We start from the raw sequence: 23,181 nt of genomic DNA, 5'->3' as shown, positions 1-23,181 counted from the left end.
CAACGTTCAGACCTGTGGTCGTGCAGTCATGCTAGGTTCACCTCATCGTCGTCGTCAGATCTGCGGTCAACTAGTCTTGCTCGTGCAGTCAAATCTTTAGTCACCAATCGCGTGTAACTTTGAATATCTCGCTTATGCGGTTAAATCTGAGGTGCACCTCGTTGCCGGTGTCGAATCTGCAGATTTGGTCGTGGGTTTTTCAGATCTAGTCGTCTATTTGTTCGATCTACTCATGGGTCTTTAGATCTAGCCGTGCAAGTTTATTTTTTAGATTGTTCCAATTTTGAGCTCCAGGTTAGATTCGTTCAAGCTTGTGGGTTGAGTGAAGCTCTTCACAATCTTTATGTGGGTTGTTTTAGTTGTTTGCTTGCTCCAACGGTAAAATTTTCATTTTATATTTATTTCCAGTTTAGTAATCTAAAGTTATTTCATTCATTTGGTTTTTATTCCAATGATTAAATTTCTTGAGATTTTGAAATGTTGGAATAAAATTACTTAAAAAATATATGCTTGTTTGTTAGCTTTACTGGGTGTGATTCAAGTGTATATTAGAACTTTATTTCAAAAAAAAAAAATTATATTTTAATATTTTGTTTTTAGTTTATCTCAAAGTTTAATATAAAAAAATTTAGGTATTGTTGTTGATTACGGTTCATAAGATTTGGAAGTGTCGAAATAAAAATTAGTTTAAGGATATGAACTTGTTTGATTGTCTTGTTTTCATCTTTTTATTTGGTGGTTAATGTACTTGTAGAATATTTTTTTGGGTTATATTTTGGTGTTGAAAATATTTTATTTGTATTCTTTTGTGTTTGTCTCATATTGATATAAACAAATGTAGGTCTTACACTTGAAGAATTGAGGAATAATCTTAATCACATCAAACTTTGCACGCAAAAGAAGAAAAAAAATCCATGTATATCGAGTATGATCATCTATTAATGTAAGAAGTTATTTATAACCAGCACGTATGGAAGATTGATAAGAACCCCATACGTCACAATGTATCAAATCAAACTTTTGAGTAGAAAAATGATTATTTAATTGAAATAACAATAATCATTGTTTAGCTAAGGAACAAGCTAAATAAGAGTAAGACTGCATGCAATCATTATTGACAGATAGTCCAGGGAAAAAACTCTTCAAAACAAGTAAATCTTTAACGAATGGATGTCCAAGGCAATTATGCCAAACATCAAATTTAACAGAAGAACTTGTACGAACAATATTACAGACTTGGTTGCGAGAGGCAGGCAAAGAAACATCATGAATCAAGTATAAACCTTGCGAAAGATCAGCTTTACCAATCATCCTCGAAGAAAACTTGTCCTAAATCATACAAGAACCATTACAAACTGAATAACCACAAACAAATTTGTTGTGAGAGCACTGACCGACACTAGGTTGAATTTGAATGAAGGCACAAATTGTTAGACATATTTAAATAATAATATGTTTAATTAAAGTATGGGCTATGTATGTGGATTAATAATTTATCACATTGGATTATTTTATTAGATTGGGCCCTATTATGTGATCTAATTAATTAAGGCCCTAGATTCCTAATTGAGTATGGACTTAATGAGTAGAAACCCATTCCTAGTTAATTAGGGTTTAATGGGAATCCTAATTGAACTAGTATATAAAGAGACCTTAGGGCTATGGTCCCTGATATACCAAAACAATATAAGCACTCAGTCTTTCTTGAATCCCATCTAAAGAGAGATCCCATTATGAATATTCAGAGATTTGGTTGAGGAAGACCATAGTTATCCATCATCATCTTGAAGCTATCATCAATTTTGCAATGGAATTCGGTATGTTATTCTTGACAATTTGACATGAATGATCCTAGGGTTTATCTATTCAATATAGATATAAAGAATTTATGCTAATAAATGGTATCAGAACATGAATTTCATGTTGGATTGTTAGTTTATGCATTTTCCATTGGCATTGTTGATTAAATTTTGGTTTCGGTAAAGAATTTAAAGAATTTTTTTAAAAAAATGGTCGGCTTACTATAGCAGCATTGTAAACTCATCGACGGTAGGATGGAAATCTTGATGGTAATTTTTGTCTTTGGTAATATGTGTTCTTGCAACCCGTATTCTTGTATGTAGTATTTGGCATATCATCACCGATTATGAATGATGTGCTAGTGGTAGATTAAAGTGATTTTTTTTTTGGTTGATTATTTTGATTGAACGTGGTTTCCTAAAAGTTTTTTTTTAAGGAAAAAAAAACTTAGTTTTATTATTGTCAAAATTAAGGATGTTCAGTTCAACATTCTTGACAAAAGTCCACCAATGTGATGAAATCTACTAAAAAAAACTAAATACCGATCGAAGGAGTTAGGTCTTAGTTGCTACAAGTTTTACCCATCAAGACTTTCGGTTAATGACTGATTGGAGTTGCCGTTGGGCGAAGGTATCGGTCAATTACCGATTAAAGTCTTGCCGACGGTTCTTGGTTTTAATTATCATTTTTTTTCTTTAATTCTTAATGGATGACTTTATGAATTCAATTTTAAATTTGATTAATAATAGAAAAGTTAATGTTGTCACTGTTTTTTTTTTTTTTTTTTTTGAAACTCATATTCATCAATTAAGTATTAACATAACTTTTCAGTTAAAAAAAAAAAAAAACTGATTGAATTTAATGAATTTATTTTTTAATAGTTTGATAATATTGAATTTGTCAACTATTTGGATTAATTGCTGATTGAACTTCTTGCCCGCGTTTCTAAGTTTTATTGATTAATAACTTGGTGAAATTCTTGAAAAGGGTTCTTAGTTCTTGATTGATAAGTTTGTGAATTAAAATCTACAATTTGATTGTTTTTGTGATATTCACATGTTTATGTTACTTTAATTGTATTATGTGTATGCAATTATTAAGTGAATTTTGTAAAAGACTATTTGGTGTTCTTCCTCCTTTATTTTTTTGTATAATAATATTATTATATTATTGTATCTTATATTTTAGATTGGATTGGTCAAAAATAATATGTTACCAAAGTAGCTTCTATTATCTAGATCGTTTTAATTATGAAATATAAGATGTGCATATTCATGAATTTATGCGGATAATTATCGGCCAAAGGAAGATAATTATTTGGCCAAATTGTGGGTATACATGTGGTAATGAGTATGTGACAATTATAAAGATTGCTCATGTGAAAAGTAGTCGGTCCAAAGAAAGGCTATTTTTTATTTTTTTACAAAGTTAATTGTCAATACTTTGATTACTACGTTGAGAGTACCATTTACAGTTAGTTTTTTTTTTTTTTTTTTGTGCTCGGTATCTTGTTAAAGGGGCCCACCACATATGTGAAATTATTTTGTTATGTTTTAATCGTGAGCATATGTTTTGTTGTTTATTGTTTCAGTTGATCTTACTCAAATATATGGAAATCTAAGTTCAATCCCTAAGTTGAATGGATCGAAGTTCAAGATTTGGAAAGAAAGCCTAGAGATACTTCTTGGGTGTATGGATTTGGACCTTGCATTAAGGACCGATAAACCTACTTCTACTGAGGAACAACCAAATACGGCTAATATAGAAAAGTGGGAACGATCAAATCGCATGTGTCTGATGATCATTAGGCACTCCATTCCGGAGTCTTTTCGGTGCTCTATCACAGAAAGTGAAAATGCCAATAAGTTCCTTGCTCAAATTGAGAAATATTTTGCTAAAAATGAGAAAGGGGAAGTAAGTAGTCTTTTGACTTGTTTATGTGCGCTTAAGGTTTTTGTGATTTAATTATATTAGGTACATAGACATAGTTCAAGTGGGAGATTGTTAGATATATTTAAATAATAATATGTTTAATTAAAGTATGGGCTATGTATGTGGATTAATAATTTATCACATTGGGTTATTTTATTAGATTGGACCCTATTATATGATCTAATTAATTAAGGCCCTAGATTCCTAATTGAGTATGGACTTAATGGGTAGAAGCCCATTTCTAGTTAATTAGGGTTTAATGGGAACCCTAAAGAGACCTTAGGGCTATGGTCCCTGATATACCAAAATAATATGAGCACTCAGTCTTTCATGAATCCCATCTAGAGAGAGATCCCACTAAGGGCATTCGAAGTTTTGGTTGAGGAAGATCATAGTCATCCATCATCATCTTGAAGCTATCATCAATTTTGCAATGGAATCCGGTATGTTATTCTTGACAATTTGACATGAATGATCCTAGGGTTTATCTATTCAATATAGATATAAGGAATTTATGCTAACACAAATAACACATTTTGAAGAAGGAGATCAGGAAAAATGTGGATATCACCAACAAAATCTACAGTGACTCAATCATGATTAGGCAACAAGACAGTCATTCCAGAAACAGGGGATAAATGTGTAAAATAATCTCTTGAGCAACATATATGTGCTGAGCTGCCTAAATCTAAGAACGAAACATCAGTAGAAATTGAAGAAGAGTAACCGCAGATACCTACAACATGATTAGAACTAGAGGCAGAGGATGAAACTTCTAAAGATGCAGACTTAGTGTTTGAGAGATGAGATTGTAACATGGCCAAGTGTCCTTCACATTGTTCAGAAGTAAGCATCATGGAAGAATCAGACAAAGAAGTCAGAGAAGAATCTGATTGTCCAGAATCTTTAGCCGCATTTTTTGATTGACAATATCCAAGCGGATAGCCATGGAGTTCGTAGTACTGGTCAATAATATGACTAGATATGTTGAAATAAGTACATACAAGCCATTCTTTCTTCTTCGATAGAGAATTCTCAGGAGCGAAAGTAGAACTCGTGGAAGAAGAAGAAGTGGAAGCCTTTGCCAAAAGAGTGGCATTGTTGAAACCAAATAACGTTGTTGAGAGATATAGGAATGGATGCAGAACGTTATTCAACCACCTGAGCAACTGAAGAGAACGCTCGTTGAATGGAAGGTTTAGGCTTCATCACTAACAATTGAGTACGGATATGAGAAAACGAATCATTCAATCCCATGAGAAATGCCATAACGTATTAAATCTAAAAATGATTGAGCAAATCCTTGATGCCTCCACATATGCATCGGCCACAAGAACAAACAAGATGATAAGCGGCCAATTCATTCCAGATAGTCTTCAATTTTGTAAAGTAAGTAGTTATAGAATTTTGATCTTGAACTAGGTTAGAAAGGCCACGATGAAGCTGGAAATTTCTTGGACGATTCTTACGCTAATAACACTGTTGAAGATCATGAAAAATATCCCTTGCTGAATTAGAGAAATTAATGTTAGCAACTATCTCTTTTGACAAAGCATTCAAGATCCAGACTGTAATAACACTATTACATATGATCCATGAATTTTGCAGGTCTTGAAGGTTTCGCACATTCATCGGACTACAAAGGTCTGAATGCACTAACTCTAGAGGCTCTTTGGCTCGATAACCTTTTACAGTAAAAGGTCTTTTAGTCATCTTGCCTTTAAGGCATGACTCGCACACAGGTAAAGAATTTTCCTCTAACTCGCTTAGAAATCCATTCTCCACCATCCTCTCAATCCTATTGAAATTGATGTGCCCTAATCGAAGGTGCCAAAGTTGGGCATTTTCCGTAGGAGAAACCTTAAGTTGTTTATTTTGAGTTATGACAATTTTAAACATCTCTATGTTATGGAGGAAATTTGTTGCTAATGGCCTTAGCACATACAAATTGTTTTCTACTTTTGCTGAACAAATCTCAACACCATCTTTCAGAATAAACACTTTATTCACCGAAAAGTTGAGAGTATTTACATTCAAACAAACACTTTACAGAAATCAAATTCCTCTTTAACTCAGGAACTACATATACATAATTCAAAATGATAAATTATTCTGTAAATTCAACTGGAGCCCTCCCACTGGCGCAACTGAGATGATGTGCTTGGTGCCTACTCGCATCGTCATTTCAACAGCCTTAAGTTTCCGCTAGGATCTAATCCTTTGAAAAGAAGAACAAACAAGATTAGTGGCCCTAGAGTTTATAATCCAGGCAAAATCATCCTTTTCCACGAAACAAGTTTCCAAAACTAGTAAATCACATTTATCTTGTTTTGCCTTGGCCTTAGCCTTCTCCTTCTCCTTTAACCAGCGAGGATAGTTCCACTTCGAACGCCCATCCTGGTTCCAATAGAAACATTTTCCTTTTTTAACTGACACTTTTCGCCTACCCACTGTGTGGCAGCTTGTGGGTTAGCCGGTGCCTTCCCTTTCCCTTTACCACCCTTATTCTTCATCCACTTAGTAGTGTTGGAAGTAGAAGGTGCAGACTTTGTTTCGGAGGTCGAACTCCAATGAAACTTTTTAGATGATGAAGCAACATTTTCCCAACCAACCTTTTTCTCCTTGCTTTTCAGTAAGGATTGGAATGTATGCAACTCATTGAAGAGAGTTGTAAGGGTATAATCAACTTTGTTTAGCACAACATTGCTGTCAAAGTCTATACATTACTACTTTTAACACCAATTTTAGTTTTAGCAAAAAAGTCCTAATGTACCCTAAGTGACATCTATTTTTCAATGGTGCCCCAGCGAGGCAGGACAAAACTCACCAGTGGGGTAATCAAGTGCCTCTTCACTGGAATGAGACATTCTCAACCATTAAACAGAAACAACTCTTGTAACTGACTCTAACAGTCACCATTTTTCGGTCTAGAATTGTTAACCTTTAAAAATTTCGCGTAAGTCTAACCCCTCATTTTAGGCCCTAGAATCCTGCCCAATGTGCCCACCGTAGGGAAAAGCAGATTAGGAAAAGAGACTAAATCGACCTTATCCTATACAGGAGATGAGATAAAGAGTTGTGCAAAACTGCCATCCTTTAGGGGGACACTCCCAAGGTGTCTCAAGGCATTGCATAAAACATTATCCAACCTAATGAGAAAGACCGTGAGATATGTTATCACACATCCCACTCCCACTTACTATGAATATTCTCTCAATTCACCTTAGTATTGACCTATTCAAACACCATACTTTAGAGGGACACTCCCAGGGTACCTTGAGGCCGAGGATAGATCTCATGGTGTGGACATTAGGGAGAAACGTGAAGAGGTTTAAGTGAAGTATCATATACCCCAAGTACCTTCCATTTAATGTTCTACCTAAGGATTCATTAACTTAAACAATCCGACTACTGATTTTATCCAAGTGTGAGTTTAATTTGCTAAAAAAAACTCTTGCTTTTGATAATTAAACAAATTCGAATCAAGTCCCATTAAACACTTTAATAGATTATCATCAAATTTTCATGCATGCATCAAATCTATCTAATTCACCTTTTCAGGTAGGTTCCCAGGTAGGAGTGTTGCATTTCCATCAGCTTAAGTACTCCAGCCTAGACAGAACCCATCTTAGACAAAAGGTCCCTTATAGATAGATTTGGTACATATTTAATCTTTTATTAGTCAAATTAATCCTATTATACTGATTGAAAGATTAAACTTAGGTTTCTAATCTCATTAAAACCGTGATCTTATGTCTATCTCAGTTAAATTTTAAAACTCTTTTAAAACATGATTCAACCTAAGTTTGCATGCATGTCTTTCTTATTGATTTTAGTTCTAATTTCCATTATAACTCTTATAAAAGAAACAACCAAAATCATCCACATTACTAAGCTAGACTAGGTATTTATAACTCTTATAAATTAACCTATATATCATGCTTCATTCAATGTCCATTCATTACTATATATAACTCTTATATAAAATGTAATGAACGAAGCATACATGCTTCCATACACCTTTATACTATAATATTTCTAATATAAAGATGATGCCTGAATATGCTTAATGCATGCATAAATATAACTCTTACATTATATGATGCATGAGTATGCTTTAAAGTAGATTAATCATGCAAACTACTATATCATGACTCTTACAATATAGAGATGATGCATGGTGAATGCATAACCTATGGTAGGATTTAAAACTATATGGTATACTATATGACATATAACTTAAACATACATCTCATGTACATTCACCAAAAATTAATGGACTGAGATGATTAGCCTAAAAAACGGGAAAGGAACACAAGAAGAAATTCGGGCTTCAATGTCGGTTGAAAATAGTATTATCAGATTTATTATGTCGGTTGAAAAAAATGGATCTTCAATGTTGGTTTTAAATCAACATTGAAGATGGCCTACAATGTCGGTTTAAAACCAACATTGAAGGCCTCCCATTTTTTTAAAAAAATTTATCAAAATTTTCATTTCCCTCTCGCACGCGCGTGCCCTAAATTTCATCTCTCAGCTCTCTCACTTTACCAAAAGTACTGCGACCCTCGATCGGCCGTTTGCCTACCCAAACAAAATTTCTCCTTTCTCAGTAGCTGTTGTTTAGCTGTTTCCCTTCAGGTGGGGTTGTCTTAATCGGGTGGTCATCGGAAAGTCATCGAAAACGAGCTCGTCATCCAAGCTTCTCCATCGCAGGTATATTTGAACAACATTTTTGTTTGCCTTCAGGTAGGGTTGTCTTCCTCTGTCATTTGATAGTTGAATATTTGAACAACTTTTTATTTTTTCATCGAACCTAATAACCACCAAAAGAGTAGCTTGTCTTGTTGTATCCATTTGGGAAATTTTGGGTTTATCTTTAGAGTAGATTCATAAACTTTGAATTTTTAACCATTCAACCTCAGACTTCATTAGACGGTGCATTGTTACACAAACAACAGTGTCATGAATCACGATGAATGAAAGAAAGGCTGAACAAATATTCTAAAAATAGTCGAACCAAGCACACCAATGTGTTATCCATGTTTAAGTTGCTTTCTTCAGGGCATTGGAGATTAACTGAACTCTCTCTCTCCTTGAAGAGTCCTTTCATCCTCTAAATTTCATAAACGTCCTTGAATCTCAATGGCATATACAACCTAGTAGTTGTTCTGTTACTCATCCACTATATATTCTGGAAACTTTCATGTGTTTACATTTATTTTAATTTACAAATGGTTTAATAACTCTTTATATCTGACCAATCCATCTTTTAATCCTCTATCTTGTTGTTATTCAAGTTGAGCAATATGGTTCATGTATAAGAAAATAAGAAATTAAGGCACTGATTATCCTGTACTTTACTAAGGAACATTATTTTCATTAATCTTTTGTAGCTTCGTGCAGTAGGCCTTTTTTCTCTTCCATTGATCAAATTTATACGTAACGTGGTTAATGGTTCATGCTTGTCATTTCCATATGTTACCGTTTAGAGTCCTTACCTCCCATTGGCTTTAGCTTAGAATTCACTGTCAGTTGTTGTGTGGTGTTGAGTGAAGTTTTTCATTTGTTAGGTTCAAGTTTGACGTGTAAGGCTAAATTTTGATTCTTGGGTATTTGGAGGGAAGATAGGAAGATTGCATTAGATGTGTTTTAAGAAGGTTGACAAGTGGAGAAAGTGCACCCAACACAAAAAGGACTTCATAACAACATTAATAACAAGGACAAGGTAATATTTATAAGATGCTTACCTTAAAAGTCTAGTTGTTCTAAATTTGTTCAAGTTGCATATTTTACAATCATGGATAAGTCATGGATGAAAATGAATAGAATGTCAGCTGAGTATGGTTTAGGAGTCGAGGTGTTTATTAAAAATGGTCTACAACATTCAAATATACCGAATGTCATGAGTTGTCCATGTTTGAAGTGTGTTAATGCAAAGATTCTAGATGTGAACAAAATAAGAGAACACTTATTTTTTAATGGTATAGGTCAAAGTTATCAGACATGGATTTTTCATGCTGAATCATTACCGATTAAGAGGAACAATGAAAATGTGTCTACTAGTGAAAGAGACGAAGCTGATGAGGATGATGTTGATGTTGATGACACAATTGGAATGCTTGAGGCTGTATACAATAACTATTTTAGTGAAAAATCCGATAATTTTGAAGAATTATTAGATGATGCGAAGAAACCATTGTACCCAAATTTTAAAACGTTTTCTAAAATATCTACATTGGTAAAGTTATATAATTTAAAAGCTAAATTTGGATGGAGTGATAAGAGTTTCACTGAGTTGTTGGAATTAATTCATGACATATTACCTAGTCCTAATGAAATTCCAACTTCTACTTATGAAGCAAAAAAGATGTTGGGTACTCTTGGAATGAAGTACGAGAAGATTCATGCATGTAGAAATGATTGTTGCTTGTTTAGAAAAGAACTCTCTAATACAAATGTATGCCCCATTTGTGGTACGTCAAGATGGAAGTTTCAAAAAAATTTAAACGAAAGGGCTAAGAATATCCCAGCAAAAGTGATGTGGTATTTCCCCCCAACTCCAAGATTTGAAAGAATATTTTGAAGTAAAGAGATAGCAAGTTTATTGACATGGCATGCTAAAAAAAAAGAAACAGATGGTTTATTAAAACATCCCAAAGATGCCCTATCGTGGAAAAAAAATAGACAATTTGTGGCAAGAGTTTGGGTCAGAACCTAGAAATCTTCGTCTTGCTCTTTCGATAGATGGGGTAAATCCACATGGAGATCTGAGTAGTAGATATAGTTGTTGGCCAGTGATGTTAGTGACGTACAATCTACCTCCATGGTTGTTCATGAAGCAGAAATTTTTTATGTTGACTACACTAATATATGGTCCTAAACAACCGAAAAATGACATAGATGTTTATTTAGCTCCGTTAGTAGACGACTTGAAAAAACTTTGGAAAGATGGGGTAGAATGTTACAATGCATATGAAGAACAACGTTTCATGCTTAAAGCCATTTTATTATGGACCATTAATGATTTTCCAGCATATGGTAACTTGTGTGGTTGTACGGTTAAAGGATATCATGCATGTCCAATTTGTGGAGAGAATACTTCATGCACTTATTTACCAAAAGGGAAGAGGATGGCATATCTCGGGCATCACAAGTTTCTACCCTGCCATCGTCCATATAGGAAACAAAAGAAAGCTTTTAATGACGCACAAGAATTAGAATTTGGTCCAGAACCATTGAGTGGGGAAGAAATTCTTGCAGAAACAAGTAAGTATCAATATTCATTTGGTAAGAAAAGTATCGAAGAAAAGAATAGTGGAGATAACACTTCAACTTATTGGAAGAAAAAATCTATTCTTTTCGAGTTAGAATATTAGAAGTATCTTGACGTGCGACATTGTTTAGACGTGATGCACATTGAAAAGAATGTATGTGCAAATCTTATTGGAACATTGCTTGATATTCCTGGTAAAACAAAAGATGGAATAAAGACTCGATTAGATTTGGTGGAATTGAATATTAGATCAGAGTTAGCCCCTCAAGTAGGAGAGAAAAAAGTATTTTTACCTCTCGCATGTTATACATTAACACAAGCTGAGAAATTGAGCTTTTGTAAGGTACTATCAGAAATTAAAATACCTAAAGGCTATTCATCGAACATTCAAAGTTTAGTGTCGTTCACAGATTTGAAACTTTACGGACTTAAGTCGCATGACCATCACGTTATTATGCAACAATTATTATCTGTAGCCATTCGTGATATTTTACCCAAACATGTAAGACTTGCAATTACTCGCCTATGCTTCTTTTTTAATGCTATATGTTACAAGGCGATCGATTCATCTCAGTTAAAGGGTATGCAAGAGGATATCGTTGTCACTCTATGCCTCTTAGAGAAGTATTTTCCTCCATCATTCCTCACAATTATGGTACACCTTGTAGTGCATCTCGTAAGAGAAGTTGAGTTTTGTGGACCTGTTTATTTGAGGTGGATGTATCCTTTTGAACGATACATGAAAGTGTTGAAAACTTATGTACGAAATAGAAATCAATCAGAAGGATGTGTTGGAGAAAATTATATTATTGAAGAGACTATAGAATTTTATTTTGAATTCGTATCTGGTGTTAATTCTATTGGGCTAAACTCATCAACAAAGAAAGCGAATTCAAACATTGATAGAGCATTATCAGCTGCTTCTTTTATCAGATCGAGTAAGGATGAGTTAGATCAAGCTCATCTTTATGTCCTTTAAAATGTAAATGATGTGCTTCCTTACATCGAGTATGTAGATCTGCATCTTATTCTTGTTTTAGGTTATTTGATTATTCAATAATCTACTAACTTTGTCATTTATAATAGGCAACATATGGATATTTTGTCTAAGCTTAATTCTGGTAAAAATAAAAGTAGAAAGTGGTTTCAAGAAGAGCATAATCGTACATTCAGTTGGTGGTTGTCCACACGTGTAATCTCTAGAGACCTACTATTTGATGTATAATTAAATGTTAACTACTAAAATATTATGAATAATAACTTTTACTTTGTTTAGGTATCTTTGGGATGAATGTGGTCGTGATATTACGAAGAAGTTTTTTATAATTGATCAAGTAAGAATATCGCCACACGTTAAGTCTTAAGATGTCCAATCCAGAAATTTAGCCAATCAACTAGAATTGGCTAATTTAGACCAAATAGTCCTCATTCCATATAACACAGGGTAAGTAAATTGTGTTTATGTTGTGGCTAATCTGCATTATACACGTACTAATATTTCAAAATTGTTGCTTATTATAGTTATCATTGGATATTGATTGTAATCAATGTATAAGAAAATTGTGTTTGTGTTTTGGATTCTCTTCGAAGCAAGGTTCAAGAGGATTTTCATGGAGTTATAAATATGTAAGTGTAATTGAACTTTCTTAGCTCTTAATTGAAGTATTTATGTTTAACTAACGCCTTTAAACTATTTAATGGATTGAAAACATGGCAAGCCAAGCACGATCTCCAACACTATCGGTCTTCTCCAAAATAGAAACCGGTAAAGGTAAATTTGGATTCATTTTTTAACAATTTATGTTCATTCGACTTCTTTATAAAAATTTAACCATTGTTTTCAACTTTATATGTAGTGCCCTCGTCAATTAGATTCTGTAGGATGCGGGTACTTTGTGCAAAAATATATACAAGAAATAGTGCATAATCCTACTACTCCCATTACTAGCCTTGTACGTAAATTATTTATTTTTTATATAGTGCTAGCTTTAATTTAATAAATGGATGTAAGCTTATGTTGAGTTTATCTTTTTTTTTTCCTTTTTGTAGTTCAATACAAAAGATGCATATACACAAGAAGAGATTGACGTAATTCGGACCCAATGGACAAGTTTTGTTGGCCAATTTGTGTAAGGATGTAATTCTTGTTTTTTTTTGTCTCAATAGAATGTAAATGCTAGCTTAGAATGAATTTGTGGATAAATTCATAGGTGGAAGACATGATCTGTTTTTTATTGGAAGTTGTATTCTAGTATTGTGATTCTTGTTTATTCATGGAATTAGTATTAGATATTTGTGAATGAGAAAAATGATGGCTTGGTGTAAATATTCTATGAAAGTCTGGTTCTGGTTGGCTTGGTGTAAGTATTCTATGAAACTCTGATTCTGGTATTGTGATTCTTGTTTGTGGATAAATTCATAGGTGGAAGATATGATCTGTTTATCATTGAAAGCTGTATTTATGGTATTGTGATTCTGGTTTATTCATGGAATTAGTACTAGATATTTTTGAATGAGAGAAATGATGGCTTGGTGTAGTTCAAGATCCTTAAAGCATTGACATAAATAAATAAATAAATAAAAATATTTAAATTTAAAACATTCAAAACTTTTTAAAACATGACACAGACCGGAAGCGTATTCACTAGTCTCATATGACGCAATCATGATCGTCCTCGTCATATGCCCAATACATTCTTTGCTATACCTGAAAAAAAATGTTAAGGAAAGATTGGGTATATAAAATACTCAAGTAAGTAACCCACTACTAAGGTCAGACTATGCAAACACATGCAATCTTGAATTTGAAAATTATTTTAACTAGTGAGACCTAAAAGGAAACAAAGTGGCCAAAACTATGTCATGTGCCACTTAAGGGCTTTTCATATCATGTGTTTTTTTATTTGATGTGCCTTGATGTTTTTCGTGTCATGTACCATCCAAAACCCGCACGTATCATGTGTCTTTTCAGGCTAAACGTGACATGTGCCTTTTCAGCAAGTGTATGACATGTGCCATTTTCAGGCAAGTGTACCATGTGTCTGGATGGTGGATCGTATCATGTATATTTCAAGGCAAGTCGTGTCATGTGCCTTTTCAGACAAATCGTGTCATGGGTCTAGAAGACAAGTTGTGTCCTAGTTTATCATTTATAAAAATTTCATGTAACATACACATACAGGTTCCACATAAAATTCACATGTAATCATATATTATCATGGTTCATGCAAAACTTGTATACATGCTTATCAATCAAAATTTACATGGTCAATCATATAAAGAAAATGTTTCTTTAACCATCATATATAACAAACATTATCAATCAATTTGCCTGGCACGATGACATTCTAGTAACAAAGCTACTTACCTGGAAAGCAAGCCCAATTAATATCCTAATATGAAAACCTTCTTTGCTTCTAAAGAATCTAGAATCAAATCCTACGATATAAACCAAATTTAAATTCAAATTCAACCTCTAAAACATAATTCCACACGTAATCCCATTCTAAGAAGTCCTTAAAACATTAACTCAACTCTCCCTTACTTCAAAGCCCCCTTCATCATCTAATAAAGCTTCGAATCTAATGCGACCATATAACTAAGAATCAACAATTACTGAGAAGATGGAATGATTTTAAAACCTTAATACTTACTGAGAACATGTCGAAACACTTTAATTTTTGAAGGCAGTGACCTTAAACAAGGTCAAAACCCCATTCAACCATCAAAATTCAATGGGTAACAATTAATTAGTGCCAAAATCTCATGGGTATCCAAGATCTTTCGAAGATATCCTTAAAACTCACCTAAAGCGACCCTCCCTTCCTTAAAAGACCCACAAATTGATGGCAGCACACGACGAAAACAGAGACAATACAACTAGATCTGAAGGCGGCACGATCAGACGACGACAACGTCGAGACACGCACAATGGACACACAGAGACAATGCTGACGAGCGAGTCCAGCTGGAGCCGACGACGTCTTCACGAACAAAGTGACGGTGACCCACGAACGAAACGGCCGGATAAACTAGCAGCGGCGTGAAGGTTCCTTCACGAAGTGGAAACAAGGGTTTGGTTGGAGGGGGATTAAAGTCCAACAATTTAAGATAATTAATCTGAATTAATCAGTAACTCAGGATGTTACAGGTTTGATTTTGTTAGGCTCGACCTTGACCAAGGTGGAGATCGAGCACATTGGCCCAACCCAACCTCTTTTCTAAGACATTTTGATCATGAGATCTATTTTTGGCTTGAATCTTATTATTTTAGTGGCTGGCTTCGATTCTTGTTCCATGTTGTTTATGTCATTCATTTCAAAATTATCAATAACAATATTGGTAGAAAAAATAATACAAAATCAAAATAAAATATGATCCAGTCATGCAATTTGTCACAATACACTTGCATAATATCCATATTTGTTTATCATTGAACCCTTGATCCAAATTTCTCATTCATTAAAAGCAACTTCAACATATATTTAGAATACAACATTAATTAAATCTCGATCTCTTACCCAATTTCTTTATTTTTGGTAATATGAATATTGGGTTCATTACTTGAAAAAGGATTTCTCAATTCGTATTTGATATAGAGCTTTTGACAGCATATCCACCATCATAGCCTCCTTCTCCACTTCCTTTGTTATTATCATATTCTCCTCCATGCACTCCTCCATTGCCATAACCACCACTTCCAATACCACCACCATGGCCTCCTACTCCATAGCCACCACCAGCTCCTCCACCACTCCCATACACATTGTCATGTGCTCCATAGCCATTATCACGTGCTCGATATCCACGTGAATCTCCATAGCCATTGCTAGAGTCAGCACCTCCTCTACTTCCATAACCTACGCCATGATCTCTTCCTTGGTCATATCCATCGCCACTTCCATATCCTGAACCTCCAAGGGAAGGGCCATCACGATTTTCGTAGCTTCCACCACCATTTCTACCATAACCATTACCATGTCCTTCTATACCTCCGTATCCACCACCATTACCATATCCAACCCCACGATCATCATTTCGACCTCCATATCCAGAATCATGTCCTCTATCACCTTCATATTGTCCGGAACCTCCAAGAGCAGAATCTCCAATTCCATATCCTCTACCAGAGCTTCTACCATATGCATTATCATAGGATCCATCACGATGGCTAGGATCATACCCTACTCTTGGAGTAGGACGATCATAATCATAGTGACGTGTACGTGGATCATAATCAAGAAGAGTTTTAGCAGCCGAAGCTAAGCCGAAACATACAAAGACAAGAAAGCCAAAGCACAAAACTCTAGTGGTAGCCATATGGATAGGAATGCCTAGAATGTATCCATCCATCTCCTTATATAGAAAAGGAGGATGTCTTAGCTTCTCTATGGTGTGCTAGCTTAGTGATAATTAAAGAGGAGCTAGTGCAAAAAAATATAAATTTTGGATATACCGAAGTTCAAGAGGCAAGCACTGTAGTGGCTTTTGCTTGTGTCATTGAGCTCAAAAGTTTGATTATAATTGGAACTAAATCACATCAATAATACTTGCCTTTGGATCCCATCTTCCACTTGCACCATTTTGCAAGTTTTAGTAAACCTTCAAGTAAAGCGAAGAAGAAACCTAAAGTGTAATGTAAAAATAGTGTTATTTAATAGTTGATTGAAAGTTGGGAGATTTGAACTCCCAATCTTTTAATCGAAAGTTTAGGCTCCATATCCGTCTTTGTTTTGTTTTTTTTTTTTTTTTGTTTTTTTTTTTTCCTCCTAATTCGCTGTTAGTAGACTTATTTTTTAAGAGGACAAAAGTATTATTGCAATAGACCAATTAGATCTTTTTGGTGGTTTAAATGTTCAAATTTAAGTTTTTCACTTGATAAACAATTTTATTTTTATAAATTTTTTAAATTTATGCTAGTTTACAAACTTCTTTGTTCTGTAATCTGTTTTGGTAGGAGGTTTTTTTTTTTTTTTTTCATTTTAAAAAGGTGAAAGTGGTGTTCATAAGCTTAATTTTTAATCACACACAAATTTCTTTCTTTGTTATCTACTTTTAACCGGTTGTTTAAAAAACTATGTCAAATTTTGAAAACTAAACAAATAACTTTTAAATTTTTTTCTTTTAAATTTGGTTAAGAATTCAATCATTGTAGTTAAGAAAAATGCAAAGCATAGTAAGAAATGAGGAGGAAATAGACATAATGTTCAAAAACCAAAAATAAAAAAAGAAATGATTATCAAACGGAGTCTAAGAAATTCAAATTTACACCATCTAAACACAAGATTGTATAACAAACTCAGATGAAACAAATCTATTTTCTATACATAATACCAACCCTAAACCTAAGATTTGAAAATTTCTCAGTTAACCAAAGATGTTTAAACTGCCATATGGGACCTCCCAACCTAAATCTTTCTTCATCAATAATTATCTCGAGAATAATTCATCATATATATTTGCATGATTAATAAATAACGCCTATAAAAATCCACCATGTATAAAGAACAGATATTTTATTAGGGCTCTTTTCCCCTTTTTCTCTTTTGTGCTTAAGCTGCCATGAGATTGAGAGAGATGAAGTGGCTTCTGAAACGATTTCCCATTACTATAAAATTTTTTATATATTTTTAATGCTTCTTTGCCTAATTCTCGCTTGAAAGAAACATTTAAATAAGTTCCCATTCGCTGCACAATATGGTGGGAGAATTTATCACATTTTTAAGACATGTCTCAAAATATGTTTGACAGATTAGTGCGATACACTATTCCAAATAGAAGATAAGTGGTGTTTGAGAAGTGAGTTGGTTATTATAGTTTGTGAGTTATAAAAATCTGTTGGTTATAATATTTTGACGACCACTCAAAATAGATTTTGAAAAAATGAGTTTATAAAATAAGTTGGTTCAAGATAAACACTTGAAATCATCTTTTAGAAAAATGACTTTTAAGTGTTTAATGATTAATCTCTCCCTAATTTGTATAATTCTTAAAATTACTGAAATGCTCCAAAGTCATCTACCTCATTTCTGTTGAGAATCCCACATTGAAAAAAGTAAAAGAATTTACACTCCTTATAAGATAGATGTTTTACTCCTTTTACCAATTGGGTTTAACATGAAACCCCATACCATATTAGAGTCTATAAAGTCCAAACGAATATTTAATCTGATAAAAAGAAAATGGTGAACCCAAAAAAAGCAATATCTTCATGGTTGAGATATTTTTCCCTTTTATCCTGTTCTTCCTTTTTCCTTTTATTTGCCCCACCGAGCTCATCTTTTATTATTATCTAATTAGAATATTGGATGTCTCTCTAAATGTTAATCCTGATTATTTCCTTTCTAAAGCTTTGTAGATTTTGAATGAAGGTATTTTCCTTTTCATTCCTATTTATTTAAGGGCAAGTTGTTTTCTTGTTAGGGTTGCCACTTTTGAGTATTTTGATTGAAGTTTTTTGTTCTATATTGTGGCCAAACAAGTGGTTGGGTGTCAATCTTAAGTATTTAAAACAAAAAGCTTCTATAGATCTTGAGGTTTTGCTCTAGATCATTGTGAAGCTTGAGTAGCTACTTTATTAAGGTTATCTCAATCTTAGGGAGAGCTTAAGATATCATTGCTTGAGAGATTCTTAAATTTAGGGGGAGCCTAAGTTCATCAAATGGAGTGATGTTCATTTGAAGGTAGAAAGATCTCCGTTGAGAGGGAATCTCACCCTTAGGAGAAGCCTAAGTGATTGCCTACTAATACACTCGTGTATAGGGGAAGCCTAAGTCACCTTGAAAGAGAGTGTTTATTAATCGAGTTAAGCTATTCGTATATGTCATTGTATTTGCCGTTTATTTACAGATAACTACAATGTTGAAATTACTTGACTTCATATTAGTAAAAGTATCTTTCTCAAGTACTTTACCGCCTAGGTGGTATATGACTGAATTAGGTTACAAAAACTGTATTTTGTCTCTTAAAGTTATCTATATGCTTTACTGTTCAGTTTTGCAATTACTAGAACATTGCGATTAACATAGTTATTTTGTGTGTTAGATAATTTTAATGTCATTAGTTTTTTTTTTTTTTTTTTTACATTGCCAAAAAGACACGTTTATTATTATTATTATTATTATTATGATAATGAGGAAGAGGAATAAGAGGGAAACGAAGGTGAACAGAAGGGACAAAAAAAATTTACAATTTGACAGTCGACGGTGGTAGTGGTAGCCATGAGAGGGAGAAAGTTTGTAGGTAGGAGGGAGAGAGAAAAGAAGAGGGAGAAAAATAGAATAAAATTATATTTAAAATGTTTTTTTTATAACTTAAAAATTAGACAAACGATTTAAAACAAAAATAAAATAAAACTATCAGAGGGACTAGAGTGGTACCAAAAGTTAGCAAGCATCAGGTATAAAATTGTTCAACTTGAAACTCAAGAATCAAATGAAAATTAAACCAAACTTCATAGACCAAAAATGTATTCATTTCTCCTTAAATAAATATTAACCATGTATATATCTATATCAATAATGGATAGATGTATCTCACAAGTTTTTATTTTATGTAAATGTGCTTAGCTTAATTATTAATGTATCTCTATTTCATTTAAAAAGTCATATACAATTGAGTCTTTTACTGCCACATGGTTGATATATAACAAAAAAAAAAAATGCAAAAACAAAAATAAAAGAGTTTGACATTAACCAACAACAACAATAATTTTTTTTAGAGGGAGGAGAAAGTGACCTACAAAAAAGAAAAAACTACACATAAATGTGTGTTATTTGTTACACATAATCTGATGCTTTAGTCAGGGAGAGGTGAAGAGCGTGGAAGCCCTATAATTGTTGTGAGAACGGATTTACGTTTTTGTCCTACAGTGTTATTTTTTACTCAAATCCTTTTATTTTCTTGATGTTGTCAATATCGATTATAATATTCGATCCAAAATCATCCATAACAATATAGATTGAAAAAAATAGTAAATAAACAAAATAAAGTATGATCTAATCAAATTTGCAAAATCCAAATATGTTTATCATTGAATCATTGATTCGAATTTGACATTAACTAGAAATACCTTCAACATAGATTTAGAAAACAACATTCTCTCTCACCCAATTTCTTTATTCTCGTTGACATAATATGAATATTGGGTTCATTACTTTGGACAAGGGTTTCTCAATTCTCCTTTGAGATGGAGTTTTTGAGTGCATATCGACCATCATAGCCTCCTTCTTCTCCACTTCCTTTGTTGTTATCATATTCTCCTCTATGGACACCTCCATTACCGTAACCAGCACTTCCATTACCACCACCATAGCCACCACCAGCTCCTCCACCACTTCCATACCCATTGTCACGTGCTCCATATCCATGAGAATCTCCATAGCCATTGCCACTTCCTCTACCTCCACCATTTCCATATGTTGAACCTCGAAGGGAAGGGCCATAACCATTTCCATAGCCTCCACCACCATTGCTACCGTAACCATCACCATGTTCTCCTACGCTTCCATATCCACCACCATTCCCATATCCAACCCCACGATTACCATTTTGACCTCCATATCCATAATCGCGTCCTCGACCACCATTGCTACCATAACCATCATCATGTCCTACTACATCTTTATATCCACCACCATTACCATATCCAGTCCCACGATCATCATTTCGACTTCCATATCCAGAATCACGTCCACCACCACCTTCATATCGTCCTGAATAACCTCCAAAAGTAGAGTCTCCAATCCCATGTCCTCTATTAGAGCTTCCACCATATGCATTATCATAAGATTCATCACGATGGCCAGGATCGTACCCTACTCGTGGAGTAGGACGATCGTAATTATATTGACGTGTACGTGGATCATAATCGAGAAGAGTTCTGGCAGTTGAAGCTAAACCGAACCCTATGAGGAGAAGAAAGCCTAGGCACACAACTCTAGAGATAGCCATTGGATAGGAATGCCTGAAATGCATCCATCCCATCTCCTTATATAGAAATCGAAATCAGGACCCATTAGCTTCTCTATAGTGTGCTAGCTTAATTAATGGTTAATTAAAGAGGGTGCACGTGCAAAAAAGTGTGATTAATTTAGGATATATAGCTCAACGGAGGTTCAAGAGGCAAGCAATATACATAGTGTGGCTTTTGCCTATGTCAAATAGGATAAAAAAATTTAGATTATAAATCTTGGAACTAAATCACATAAATACTTAGTCTTTGGATCCATCTTTCACTTGCATCATCTCACAAGATTTTAGTAAGCTTTACACAATTGGGAAGAGAAAAACTCAAATGGTAATGTAAAAATAGTATTCTTTAATAGGTGAATCAACATTGATATTGATCAAAAGTTTAGATTTTATATTAGTTAAGCAAAAACATTTGTTGACATTTTGTATACTTATTTTAATTTGCTATTACCTAGAATAGTTTTTAAGAGGATCAAACTACAATTGCAATGAGCCAATTAGATGTTTTTTTTTTTTTTTTTTTGGTGATTTGAAGGTTAAAATTGTTAGCTAGAATAATTCTTCATAGATATTTGCATGATTATTAATAATGTCTATAAAAATCCACCATGTGAAGAATACATATTTTATTAGGGCTCTTTTTCTCCCTTTTCTCTTTTTCTACTTAAGTTGCCATGAGACTGATGAAGTGGCTTTCTGAAACGATTTCGCATTACTATAAAATTAATTACATATTTTTTATGCATCTTTGCCTAATTTTCGCATTTCCTATACAATATATGGTGGAAAATTTGATCACATTTTTAAGACCTATCTCAAAATATGTTTGAGGTATTAATGCGTTGTATTACATAACAGGAGGTTTTATCTCAAAATTATTAAATTAAGTTGATTTTAAAAATATGCAACAATATATAAATTTGAGAATTCTCTAAAATATCATTATCCTCTTTTGAGCTTAGCTAAACTTAGGTTTCAATGACAGGTTTGCCTATCAACTTTTTCCTCAATGTTTTAATTTTAAAAAATTAATTAGATAGTTGGTTACACATGACTAACCAAAACTTATAGGTCTATTTTCAAATAAACCAAAATATATCAAAATTTCAGAATCTATCAGTATCTATCAATCAGAGATTTTGAAATTTTGCTGTATTTGTAAATATTTTTAGCAGTTTTGTAATTTAAAATAATTTTTCAAATTTTTTTTCTTTTTTAACATACATGTGCATGCAATATCTCTATAGAACTTAAGTGCACAAGTAAACTTCAACATGTTTTTTTTTTTTTTACTAAAAACCCATGTGCCTTTACATAGACCATCTAAAACAGTGAACCCCAGACCTGCAAATATTCTTGCAACAAGATGATTTATTTAATAAAGGATATAATCATTCTACAAAAAAAAAAAAAAAAAAAAAAAAAAAAAAAAAAAAAAAAATCAAATTGCAAGAAAATGGTGAACTTAGGGATCTACCCTATGAAAAACAGAGGAGAATTTGCGTCTAAGATTTGGTTACAAATCCATACTTTTTTTTTTTTTTTGAACGTTACAAATCCATACATCTGAATTGGGTAAAAGGTGTGATAAGATCCCATCAATAAGTCTCTTCTATTATTTATAATAAGCATTATTCTAGATAAGTTGTGTGTCACAATCTAACTTTGAGATAGTAGATTGTAAACCCACTTGTAAAGACAGTAAAGAGGCAACACGTGAATATCGACACATCTAGCAAAGATAGGGCCAAGAGAAGTGTTATGATTCGACCAACATAAGTGGGCAAACATACCATGTTGAACATTAAATAGAAAGACCAACAACCATGTCATCGGTGATGTTGGTAACAAACCTCAGTGGGGGCCAGATGGAGTCGCTGTTGTGAGTTTGGACGAGCGGCTCTAGAGTTAGATGTATATCGATAAGATATGCAAGCATGTCGAATTTTATGTCAATTGGAGTACAGACGGACGCTCTACGTAGTTGAGTGACCCTTCACCACATAGAGGGAGGCATGGTGTCAGTTCTCCACCACCCCCGAACCCTATGGCCTAAGTGAGCTATCCCATGGTACATGTGTGTGTCATGACGTGAGCGAGCATTACAAGACAACTGTTGTAGGAATCTTCCATCAAGATAGGGATCTCATGGACAGTGTCGGACGACACAAGTGTGTCGGCATTGCACCCCTTCCCATGGG

General features: G+C 33.6%; 2 protein-coding genes and 1 pseudogene across 2 annotated transcripts; 1 reads left to right on the top strand and 2 right to left on the bottom strand.

The window, feature by feature from the left end:
* The first annotated feature begins 9,562 nt into the window (after window positions 1-9,562).
* LOC150032307 (uncharacterized) lies at window positions 9,563-13,141 on the top strand (annotated as a pseudogene).
* Window positions 13,142-15,413: 2,272 nt separating this feature from the next.
* Window positions 15,414-16,360, bottom strand: LOC120090014 (uncharacterized). The gene has a single exon (XM_039047493.2). The coding sequence runs from the start codon at window positions 16,358-16,360 to the stop codon at window positions 15,587-15,589; it is 774 nt and encodes a 257-aa protein (XP_038903421.2). The 3' UTR covers window positions 15,414-15,586.
* Window positions 16,361-20,013: 3,653 nt separating this feature from the next.
* Window positions 20,014-20,968, bottom strand: LOC120090011 (uncharacterized). Its single transcript, XM_039047486.2, has one exon. It carries the CDS (start codon window positions 20,957-20,959, stop codon window positions 20,180-20,182), a length of 780 nt encoding a protein of 259 aa, XP_038903414.1. The 5' UTR covers window positions 20,960-20,968; the 3' UTR covers window positions 20,014-20,179.
* Window positions 20,969-23,181: the final 2,213 nt, after the last annotated feature.

The sequence above is a fragment of the Benincasa hispida genome, chromosome 11 (assembly GCF_027475165.1).
Source record: "Benincasa hispida cultivar pf3 chromosome 11, pf3_genome.v1.1, whole genome shotgun sequence".
Lineage (NCBI taxonomy): Eukaryota > Viridiplantae > Streptophyta > Magnoliopsida > Cucurbitales > Cucurbitaceae > Benincasa > Benincasa hispida.
Note: the sequence above shows the minus strand (reverse complement) of the source record. Positions and strands in the feature narration are given on the sequence as shown.